At 33.1% G+C, this 12871-nt stretch overlaps 2 protein-coding genes across 2 annotated transcripts in view; both read left to right on the top strand.

The window, feature by feature from the left end:
• Positions 1–12871, top strand: part of LOC134668980 (dehydrogenase/reductase SDR family member 4) — a 206094-nt gene that overhangs the window by 76166 nt on the left and 117057 nt on the right. The window lies entirely within an intron of this gene.
• Positions 170–10267, top strand: LOC134668981 (heterochromatin protein 1-like). Its single transcript, XM_063526496.1, has 7 exons — positions 170–556; positions 989–1132; positions 4731–4877; positions 5312–5458; positions 5875–5999; positions 6348–6418; positions 7868–10267. The coding sequence occupies exons 1-6, from the start codon at positions 314–316 to the stop codon at positions 6370–6372; spliced, it is 831 nt and encodes a 276-aa protein (XP_063382566.1). The 5' UTR covers positions 170–313; the 3' UTR covers positions 6373–6418; positions 7868–10267.

The raw sequence follows: 12871 nt of genomic DNA, 5'->3' as shown, positions 1-12871 counted from the left end.
AGACAATAATATGTCAATTGTCAGTGTCACTGTGTTGCTACATATAGTTGCTAGTTGCCAGTGTTTTATGTTGACCCAACGCGACCGTGTAAACTATCCTTAAACCATTGAGACTAAAAAACTAGAATTTGAACATGAATTTAAAAAAGATAAACAAGCAAAGCAAGCCAAGCCGTTTTACTTTTTCCCTCCTATTGCGTATTCGACGTATATTTTCGGCGTTCTAATTTCACTGAGACTTCGTGTTGTTCATCAGTGTTTACAAACCACTTGAAGGTTCTTAGCCATAATTGTTTATTTCAAGAAATTTACAATGCGTAAAGTATCGAAAAGCCGTGCGGACGACGATGGCATTTCATCTGCCAACGGGTCGGTAATAAATGATGATCGGTCTGATACACACTCTGATCAAAATGATAAACTTAGCGAGTCTGACGCTGAACCCAGAGGCGAATCCGAAGAAAAAGAAGTGACTAAAAAGGGGAAGTCTGCTAAAAGCAAAAGCAAGAAAAGAAAATCGGAGAAAGAGGATAATGATGCCGAAGAAGAATACGAGGTACTTAAGTTTTAGCTCACTAGTATGGCCTGTCTCCATATTGCGAGGCAAACTATCGAACATTGGCTCGCGAGGCAGCCGCGCGCAATGGATATCAGGTTGGCTCGCGAGCTAATGGCTCTACACGATGGGCCAACGCCGGCCACTCCAAGGGACGCCGCGATGCGGTAGAATGAGATAGGAATATCACTTGCTCCCTTTAACGCATAAATGCGTCCCTTGGAGTGGCCGGCGTTGGCCCATCGTGTAGTGGACCTATAACACGATCAGATCGAGTTGGCTCACGAGCCAACCCGGTATCCATTGCGCGCGGCTGCCTCGCGAGCCAATGTTCGATTGTTTGCCGCGCAATATGGAGACACGCCTTTAGACTTTTTACTTTAGTGTGGAATCATGTTCTGGTAATGTACCTAATATGGCATTTTTTTAAAGGTGGAAAAAGTGGTTGACTCTAAGAAGATCAAAGGGAAATTGCATTATCTCATTCGCTGGAAGGGTTATTCTGCTGACAGTGACACTTGGGAACCTGAAAATACTCTTTCTTGCCCTGAGCTCATCAGCAAATATCATGAGGAAGTAAGTATACAATATGAAATTGTTTTCATAAGCATTTGCGATTTAGTTCTTGATTGGTAGACTAGCGTTTAGTTTGACTATAGCTAAAGTAAGGATGCTAAGCACAAACAATTTTTGTATATTGACCCACTTCTTATCTTGATTGAATGTGCATAATTATATTGCTGTCTCACCCATGATGCTGGTGGTCACTGTCACTGTGCAAGTGGGACAGCAATATAGATAGGAACACATACAATAGAAATAGGAACAGGTGGATCTATGTACAAAATTATTTGTGCTTAGCATCCTTACTTTATCCATAGATGGAATTTCTGTAAATACATTAATGTTGTGAGTCTATACATTATTGCAACTGCGAGTATAACTATTACATATTTGTGGAGAACTTTACATATATTTACCAGGTATAAAACTGTGTAACTCGTACTATTGTTGGGCCAAAATCAATGTGCTTGCAGAGTTGTAAATCTAGCCATCTCACTCGCACTTGTGGTCACACTGATCACTAGTGATCCATGTTGTAGCTTTCTTACTTTATTTTTTATTGCCCAATCGACATGTTGGGTTTACCCAGTGTTGGCATCAATCTGAACTAAATCAATCCGGATTGATCAATCGAATTGACGCGTCAATCCGAATTGATCAATCCGGATTGATCAATTCGAATTGAATCAATTCTGATTGACGCGGCAATCCGATTGAATCAATTTGAATTAACGCATCAATCCTCAATTCGGACTAAATCAATTCTCAATCTAGATTAACCATAGTCCCTAAGATTACTTTTCAAAGGTGTAAGTTTTTGGGACTTACTTACTGGACTTAAATTCGATATCTGAGGTTCCCAGAGGTTCGAAAACATGTTCCTGATGTCAGTATTGACTGATGTCCCTTTTTGGGACATTTTTCGAAATTGGCCGATTAAGTTCATATTCGTAATCGATGTCGACCATAGGTCCCTAAAAGTTTTTGGGACTTACTTACTGGACTTAAATTCGATATCTGAGGTTCCCAGAGGTTCGAAAACATGTTCCTGATGTCAGTATTGACTGACGACCTATAATTTTATTATTACAGGACCGGGAGTACTTATTTTTTTTATTTATATATTATTTATTTAATGTATCTTATTTATTTTAAAGTTTTTGGGACTTACTTACTGGACTTAAATTCGATATCTGAGGTTCCCAGAGGTTCGAAAACATGTTCCTGATGTCAGTATTGACTGACGACCTATAATTTTATTATTACAGGACCGGGAGTACTTATTTTTTTTATTTATATATTATTTATTTAATGTATCTTATTTATTTTATTTACTTGATTTACTTGATTTTTTTTATTTTTATTCTTTTTATTTTTATTCTTTTTATTTTTATTTATTTTATTTATTTTATTTATTTTATTTATTTTATTTATTTTATTTATTTTATTTATTTTATTTATTTTATTTATTTTATTTATTTTATTTATTTTATTTATTTTATTTATTTTATTTATTTTATTTATTTTATTTATTTTATTTATTTTATTTATTTTATTTATTTTATTTATTTTATTTATTTTATTTATTTTATTTATTTTATTTATTTTATTTATTTTATTTATTTTATTTATTTTATTTATTTTATTTATTTTATTTATTTTATTTATTTTATTTATTTTATTTATTTTATTTATTTTATTTATTTTATTTATTTTATTTATTTTATTTATTTTATTTATTTTATTTATTTTATTTATTTTATTTATTTTATTTATTTTATTTATTTTATTTATTTTATTTATTTTATTTATTTTATTTATTTTATTTATTTTATTTATTTTATTTATTTTATTTATTTTATTTATTTTATTTATTTTATTTATTTTATTTATTTTATTTATTTTATTTATTTTATTTATTTTATTTATTTTATTTATTTTATTTATTTTATTTATTTTATTTATTTTATTTATTTTATTTATTTTATTTATTTTATTTATTTTATTTATTTTATTTATTTTATTTATTTTATTTATTTTATTTATTTTATTTATTTTATTTATTTTATTTATTTTATTTATTTTATTTATTTTATTTATTTTATTTATATTATTTATTGTATTTAATTACTTTTATTTACATTATTTATTTATTTTACTTTATTTCTTTTATTTATAATATAATAAGATTTATAATAAGAACACACCACACAGGTAGATATAAAGATAAACAGAGGAACGGCAAAAAAACTTGTTTATGCTGGAGGCTTCATAGATCGCTCATGCCAACCTCGGTTATTCAATAACAACTTGAATTTAAGTGTGCATAAAGATTACAATCATTTGAACTGGTCAAAAACTTTATAATGAGGTAACTGAATAGACTGGGTTTTTATTTAGGTTACCGGTAACAGAGGTTAACCGTATCTGATACGGTTACCGAATCAAAGTGTTACCTTATCAGACGGTTACCGTTATGGTAGGTGTTTTTACAACCGCTTCTAAAATAACCCTATGAAAAACCCCGGTTAAGGTAACCGGTTCCTGTCCCTGGTAGAATCTAAATATTGCCGTTGAAACCATGTTTTGCACCTTAGATATCGATTTTGAATGCAAGCAGTCACTTTCAAAAAATGTCACTAAAATGTCCCGAAACAGGACACCTTTCAATATTGCAGTCGAAAAGATGTTTAGAAACCTCTGGCTACCTCAGATATCGATTTTAAACGCAATCGGGTAATTTCTAGAAATGTCCTAAAAAAGGGCATCTCTCAATATTTCCCTCGGAAACAAGTTTCGAAACCTTTGGGCACCTCAGATATCGATTTTGAACGCTATCGGTTAATTTCAAGGAAAATCCCGAAAATGTTCCAAAAAGGACATCCTTCATAATGCCGTCAGAAACATGTTTCGGAACCTTTGGTAAACTCGGACACCGCTTCGGAACGCATTTGGTCAGTTTCAAAAAATGGCCTAAATAAAAAGGACATTAGGTGTACATACAAAGTAATCGTCAATCCGAATTGACGATTGAGGATTGAGGATTGACCGGTCAATTCGAATTAACGATTAGTAATCGTCAATCTTCAATCAGTAGATTTAGAATTAGTTTCGTCAATCGTCAATCGTCAATTCGAATTGATCGGTCAATCCTCAATCGTCAATCGTCAATTCGAATTGATATTTTGCCAACACTGGGTTTACCCCACAATAGGAGAAATTTGGAGATTTTTGGTCACATAACCAATCCTGGTCATTGTGGACCTTCTATCCAGAAGGTCACAATAAATAAATATAAATAATAACAACCTAGAGGCCATAGCCCAACAAGGTGGGCAGGTCAAGTCCGTTCTATCCTGGACACCCAACTGCATGGGGGCTTCACATTGCCATGGCGGGACACCATCAAAGAGAAGCTGATTCCACGGGGATTTCATGACCCTCAGCAATGAGGAGGAGAGACTTAATTACAATGAGTGGCATGAAAGACTTAGTCTTCATTCATTTATAGTTAACATTGCATGTCCAATGGCAGTAAAGTCTGTCATAATATTTGTTTACTTTTCCCAATGTCCATTAAATCCATTCAAATGGTATTTATTAATTTTAGAAAGGCAGTTCAACTAAGAAAAAAGAATCATCTCCAAAGAAAGGGAAGAAGAGAGGAGCTAAAAAAGAAAAATCAAGCCCTAAGAAGGCTAAAAGAGCCAAAACTGAGTGGGACAGTGAGAATGCTGATGAAAATGCTGAATATGAGGTGAGACATGAATTATACAAATATCTTTTTATTGTATCCTAAATTCTTATACATTCAGAGTGTTTTTTTATAAGCCTAATAATGGCTTCTATACTCTGTCAAGCCATTTCCGTCAGTAGAAAAGAATGGCAAATTTAAAAAATGGAGGCCCAAAGGGTTATCTACCCATAGAAATTTTAAATTCCGCGCATTTTTCTACTGACAAACTTCTTTGACCGACTATAAAAAACACAGACCAAGCTTTTCATTACTTTATAGATGGAAAATTTCTTAAAATAAACAATTATTCCTAAAACCTTTACAGATCTGTCTAATTAAAAACTTAATTGAACAGATCTGTAATGTTCATCGATCTTTGATGTAGCTTCATTATTAAAGTAAGATAAGAATCAGTGATAAAAATATTTTTAATAAATATAGTTATCGGTTTGCAGGTTGATCGTATCTTAGAGGTTCACCATGGCAAGAATGGCAAAAGAGAGTTCCTGATCCATTGGAAAGGATGGTCTAACAAATTTGATTCTTGGGAGCCTGAAAACAATCTCAACTGCACGGACTTGATCAATAAATTTATGGAAAAGGTAAATTATAAATATAAATATTTTTTATTAATCTAAAGCCTCATCTCCATATAGCGCGGCAAACCATCGAACATTGGCTCGCGCGGCTTCCGAGATGAGATATGCATACCTAAATGTCTTTTTGTTATAAACAGTAAATTTATTATTTTGATTATTCTTTGGTATAATTATGAACTAGTGAATTGATGACAAATTTCTCAAGTGCTGTAGCATTTTCGTTTCATGATCAGGCTTGATCTGTGTAGATCTGTCTAAAGAGATGGACCATCACTACTAATTCACTTAATATTATGTTCAAATTATTTAAAAATATATTTATTTGCTTACCATTCAAGTTAAGAATTAGCATGAGCCATCTACAATTTTATTTTTGACTTGACATACATTGACATTTTCAAATTGTACCTAATTTTTAGGTGGAAGCAGCCAAATCCACAGATGCTCGCAGTTTAAGAGTGGCACCCGGCACTACAAACCGCTTTACCTTACAAGCCCCTTCTTCAGGCCGCAGACTCAGCAAGAGGCGTGGTCAGAAGCAGAGGTTAGTGAGATTTATAAATCAGTCCTGATAATGAATAATCACATTTTTTAAATCTCAGATGTCCATCTTGATCGGGGCTGTACTTTCGTAGGATAAAATGTATCGCACTTGAATTGCCACATGCATACCTTTATTTGAAAATGATGGACTACTTCAACCCCCTTATTCATAAAACTTACCATATATACCTCTGTTAAACAACAAACACAAATGTTTCAATGGCAAATAGGGTTAAACGACTATAGCATGTTATATTTTACAGACGTTTATGAATAAGGTCATAAATATATAAATCTTTGCTTCTAATATTTTTTTCTTTTGCATTTAAATACCGTTTTTCTTTTTCAGAGTTCGTTACGACGACGCTGAATAATGTTTATGACCTCCCATAAGACGAAAGCAGTAGGACCTTCTTCTTTGTAAGCAGAATGTGTCCGTATTTTATTTTCCTTTTTTTATCTCGATTTGGCCAGACACCACTACAACTGAATATGAGTCGGAGAGGGGACCACAATCTGGGCGCCATTTCTCGAACAATATTAGACTAATATTATTAGTCCACGAACTGTCGTCGAATCGTATGGGTTACCATGGCAACACACTAAGGGCCTGTTGCACCAACCACATTTGACAGACTAAGGGCCGGTTGCACGAAATTGTTCGTATCGTTAAAGAGTTCGCTAAATTTTTATGTATGGAAAGTTTCATAGTAAAGCGCCGGGGCGCGCCAGCTGATGTTGACCAGTCTGTCAAATGTGGTTGGTGCAACTGGCCCTAATCAACGTCAGCCGGCGCGCCCCAGCGCATTACTATGAAATTTTCCATACATAAAAATTTAGCAAACTCTTTAACGATACGAACAGTTTGGTGCAACCGACCCTAATAATATATGACTAATATCGTTCGAGAAATGGGGCCCTGGAAGTTCGATTGCTTTATCAACGTAATGTATTAGTAGGCATCATTTGGAATTTTAGTCATTTTATAACAATTATTTTGGTTTAAAAAGGTAGGACAAGCTTAGTTTATACATAACTGAAAACGCTATTCTTATCCCTCTTATGATAGTTTGTTATGTTACCGTTATGTACGTTTCCGTGACGTCAGTGTCTCGGGTAGTAACCTTTTTTTTTTATGTGAAAACATTGTCTTATCATTTTCTTAAGCATTTTAAGAACTGAAACTAATTATGCATTTTGAAATGTAATGGGTCCTATTTGACTTCTTTTAAACTAACTGACATGACATAATTAAATGCGTCTTCAATTAATGATTAAGCTATGTACATATACCATCGTATTTTCTTGGAAACGTTCCTGTCTGACATGCTGTTTCAGTCAAAATCAGTACTTTTTGTATTGAGACGTTCGAGCAACACCGGCTTCCGACACGTCGGAAGAGAGAAGCTCAAGCGATATCTTACCGTACAAATAGTTCTGCCATTTTTTGCGGAAGAAACGTGCACACAGTCGCACTTCTCACTCACTACATACAAAATACAATCTGTAATGATGACAGAAATACATAGAAAATCGATCTCATTATTGTGTACCGATGAGTCACAACACGCACCGCGCTAGTTGTAGTAGTAGTTGATGCACAGTTGATCTTGTACCTCGGCAGAGGGGAAATAGTGCGAATGCCGACTCCCTTCCGTGTTGATCGAAGACTGAGACCGACTGAAATCTCATAACACGTTCATGTCTATTCGTTTCCGTGAAAATGCGATGGTTATGGATTATGTTTATGCACTACTGACTACATGATGACTACATGTGTAATAAGTTTTTGGCACAAATTCCATTTTTGGTACAAGCTCTTATAGTATTGCATTGTCATCCTATTTATACATGCATGCAAAATTTCAGCTCAATCGGAAACCGGGAAGTGGATCCAATTTAACTTGCAAGATGTGATTACAGACCGACAACGGGACAGGTGAAACTAAATAAAAGCTTGTAAAAATACTTTGTCAATCCCTTGACAATCTAATTTGAACCTTTCATGAACCATATAAAGTAGCATTTCTTTTGTTTCATTGCTGTTTAAAACAAACGAAATTAGTTCCAATTTACTTATATAGTAAGGTTCAAATTAAAAATTGGTAAACTATGATAAGTCTAAATAAATGAATGATTTTATTTATGATAAGTCTTACGGGGTTAACATACATGCAATTAAGTAGTTGTCTCATGGTTGTTGAAATAGGTATCTCAGTTATTTTGAACAATAAAGGTAAATTCGGAAAATTAAATACCAAATTAATATGTTTTACCAACTACAACAGACCGACTCACGTACGTAACTCAGCAAAGAGCTATGAATGTTCCCGAACCGAAAGTTTATTAGGGGCATTAGGGCAGTTTCGAAAGTTAGCTTTAATACTTATGTTATTGAGGGTGATTTTCGGCATTACGAAATTCTGAAGTATTTGTAATTTAGTTGAATTACATGTCTGCAATTTTACTAAATCTGATAGCAGTGGTATTTGGCTTCCAAAAAATGGCAATACATATGTGTATGTATACTTACATCTCTATACTATAGTCAGTCTCATCGGGTCATGGGACTGAAAGGCTTATAAAAAGATATAAATATATGTTTTAAAGTGTTTTTTTTTTTCTAGGAATAAGGATTTTTTTATTGCATAAGGGTTTACAATAATTGCACTGACAACTGTTGTTTAAATTAAGAGTTTGAAATAAAATCAGAACATCGCGTTCCAATGATTTATGTCTGTATTTGCGTAGTCTTACTTGAGGATTTTGCTTTTTTCAATAAAAATACACTTGTTTTTATTTTCTATGCTAAAAATAAACAAAGTATATTGACGGGTTACCCTTCGATAAAACAATTATGGTCTATATTAATCTGATAAAAGTACAGGCTAGTTTAGTTAAATGGTGTTACAAAATGTTTAAAAAAGGTTCTTTTTTACTATATTTTTACTACATTGTGTAGAAGGCTTTTACGCTTCAAGAGACGAGGCAAGCCCTAAAAAAATAGCTAAAAGGCTCGAGTCTTTTGGATCACTATGTATTTTACTTTCCATGACTTGTGGATGTGTAAGATATTGTAGTGGCTGTCACTTTTATGACACAAAATAAACTATGTGTCACACACATGGGCTATTTGGTACGAGTATATTATATGGTGTGTTTGTTTGTTCTATCTTTTGGGGCTAAATATGTCGAAATTTTTAAATGTGTAGTGTTATTTATGTTACTATTTACAGTTAGGTAAAAGTTATCGAGCTGTCTCATGAGATACTTGTGCAAAACGACGAATATAAACATTAATTTACGAGCCCCGATACACATGTTTTCGTCTAGTGAGACCATTTTTTGAGGTTCTTGCGTTTGTTCTAAAATAATGTTTTTGTTTAAAAAATACTAATATTTAATGCTTATACTAATGTAATTTAATTTTATATGGTAATACTCTGCAATAACTAAATCCAAATACAAGAAATGCCGTTTGTACTGAAAGACAAAAAAAAAGATTTTTCATTTTTTTATTGACGGGTAGGATTACAACATATGTGAAAAGGGCTATTACTAGGGAAAGCAATAGGGCTCTGCCAATGTACTGACAATTTTGTTTCGAGCCCATGCATGCAGCACTGCTGTAAGAGAGGACAATATGATTTGGACAACGTTTTTGAACAGTCCTTTTTTCAGCAATAAAAGTCTCATGCAATTTTATTATACGATCAAAATAAACTACATTAAACATTGCTATTATGGTTCCCATTCGTGGGTCATTTTATGTTCATGTGTAAAATTTATTAAAATGAACAAAATTGTTGCGTGGAACTAGACGAAATAATTTGCATCGGGGCTCGTACTATATTCTATTATATAGCATTTTTGGATAGGTACTTGTGTAATATTTATTTGCATTTTTTTGTGTATTCATTATCATTAGACAAAAATGCAAATGAATAAATTATATAATGAGCCGGTTGACCATGAAGATCGCAGGCTTTTATGTCTTCTTGCAATAATGTTAAAATAGTCAATTTTGCTTGATTATCATATTGTAGTAACTTACGATCTTCATCCATGGCATAAGTTCTGATTTGTACATGCACTTTTTTATTTACGGTTGCATTTAAAAGAATTCACTATTTCATAAAAATAGGTGTAAGATATGAATGTGTAAGTAATAAAGTATCCCGAGTGCGTGTCTCATTTTTGACGTGACCGGTGTATGTTTTCAAGTATGTCTATTATTTCTAAATATAAATAGTTCAATATAAGAAGTAGTTTCATTGTTTTGTAACCGGTTGTACCCCACCCACCGAACCCTTATGACCATCATCTATCTATCTATATATATAAATGCAAGTGTCCTGACTGACTGATTCATCAACGCAGAGCCGAAACTACAAAAGCCAGAAAGTTGAAATTTGCACACCAGATTGCATTATAAAGTGTACAAGAGATAAGAAGCGATTTTGAGAAATTCAACCCCTAAGGGGGTTAAAAAGGGGATGAAAGTTTGTATGGGGTTAAAGTTTTCTTTTAAGCTAGGAATTTGAAACTTCGCAAAAAGATATATTATTAAAATACAAGAAAACTAATTTCAGCGTTTTTGAAAATTCATCCCCTAAGGTGGTGAAAAAGGGGTTGAAAGTTTGTATGGATATCAAAATTTTTTTCGAGTGGTGGACTTGATTCTTTGTATTTAGGGATATTATTAAAAGACAGGAAAAGTAATTTCAGCGTTTTGTAAAATTCATCCCCTAACAGGGTTAAAAAGGGGTTGAAAATTTTAATCCATTACAAATGCTTTGAAACTTCTTAGAAAGGCATAATAGCCGATTATAAAAAAAAGTGATTGTAACGTTTTTGGAAATTCAACCCCTAAGGGGGTTAAAAAGGGGATGAAAGTTCGTATTCGAGTGCAAATTTTATTTTAAGCTAGGAACTTGAAACTTTGTAAAAAAGTATCAAATTTAAATACAAGAAAACTAATTTCAGCGTTTTAGAAAATTCATCCCCCAAGGTGGTGCAAAAGGGGTTGAAAGTTTGTATGGATATCAAAAATATTTTCGAGCGCGGGACATGATTCTTTGTATTTGGAGATATTATTAGAAGACAATAAAAGTAATTTCAGCGTTTTGTAAAATTCATCCCCTAACAGGGTTAAAAAAGGGATGAAAGTTTGTATGGGGTTAAAGTTTTCTTTTGAGCTAGGAATTTGAAACTTCGTTAAAAGATATATTATTACAATACAAGAAAACTAATTTCAGCGTTTTTGAAAATTCGTCCCCTAAGGTGGTGAAAAAGGGGTTGAAAGTTTGTATGGATATCAAACATTTTTTCGAGTGTGGGACTTGAATTTTTGTATTTAGGGATATTATTAGAAGACAGGAAAAGTAATTTCAGCGTTTTGTAAAATTCATCCCCTATCAGGGTTAAAAAGGGGTTGAAAGTTTGAATCCATTACACATGGTTTTGAAACTTCTTAGAAAGGCATAATAGACGATTACAAAAAAAAGTAATTGCTGTTTTCGGAATTTCAACCCCTAAGGGGGTTAAAAAGGGGATGAAAGTTCGTCTGCGGGTGCTAATTTTATTTTAAGCAATGAGCTTGAAACTTTGTAAAATCGTTTTAAAATAAAATACAAGAAAACCAATTTCCGCGTTTTTGAAAATTCATCCCCTAAGGTGGTGAAAAAGGGGTTGAAAGTTTGTATGGATATCAAACATTTTTTCGAGCGCGGGACTTGAATCTTTGTATTTGGGGATACTATTAGAAGACAATAAAAGTAATTTCAGCGTTTTGTAAAATTCATCCCCAACAGGGTTAAAATGGGTTTCAAAGTTTGAATCCATAACAAATGCTTTGAAAATTCTTAGAAAGGCATAATAGCCGATTACAAAAAAAAGTAATTGCAACGTTCTTGGAAATTCAACCCCTAAGGGGGTTAAAAAGGGAATGAAAGTTCGTCTTCAGGTGGAACTTTTATTTGAAGCTAGGAACTTAAAACTTTGTAAAAAGATATAATATTAAAATACAAGAAAAGTAATTTCAGTGTTTTTGAAAATTCATCCCCTAAGGTGGTGAAACAGGGGTTGAAAGTTTGTATGGATATCAAATTTTTTTTCGAATGGTGGACTTGAATCTTTGTATTTAGGGATAATATTAGAAGACAGGAAAAGTAATTTCAGCGTTTTGTAAAATTCATCCCCTAACAGAGCTAAAAAGGGGTTGAAAATTTTAATCCATTACAAATTCTTTGAAACTTCTTAGAAAGACATAATAGCCGATTACAAAAAAAGTAATTGCAACGTTTTTGGAAATTCAACTCCTAAGGGCGTTAAAAAGGGGATGAAAGTTCGTCTTGGGGTGTAAATTTAATTTTAAGCTAGGAACTTGAACTTTTTCAAGCATTGAAAACTAATTCAAGCATTTTTGAAAATCATCCCCCAAGGTCGTGAGAAAGGGGTTGAAAGTTTGTATGGAGATCAGATATTTTGTGAGTGCGGAACTTGAATCTTTGTATAAGGGCATAGGTACCTATTATGAGAGTACAAGAAAAGTAATTTCAGCAACCAACATCAAAATTCACTTGACTTAAAACTTCATACAACTTGCTAAAAAAGAAAAGTACTTAATTTCAACATTGCTTGGATTTGAGAATTATAGGTACTAAAGATGTAAAATGTTGAAGATAAGATTCCACGCGGACGAAGTCGCGGGCAACAGCTAGTACCCTATATTTTGACGACCGGTCTGGCCTAGTGGGTAGTGACCCTGCCTGCGAAGCCGATGGTCCTGGGTTCGAATCCCAGTAAGGGCATTTATTTGTATGATGATACAGATATTTGTTCCTGAGTCATGGGTGTTTCCTATGTATTTAA

Source organism: Cydia fagiglandana, chromosome 11, assembly GCF_963556715.1.
Source record: "Cydia fagiglandana chromosome 11, ilCydFagi1.1, whole genome shotgun sequence".
NCBI classification, from domain to species: domain Eukaryota; kingdom Metazoa; phylum Arthropoda; class Insecta; order Lepidoptera; family Tortricidae; genus Cydia; species Cydia fagiglandana.
This window is presented reverse-complemented; position numbering and strand designations above follow the sequence as displayed.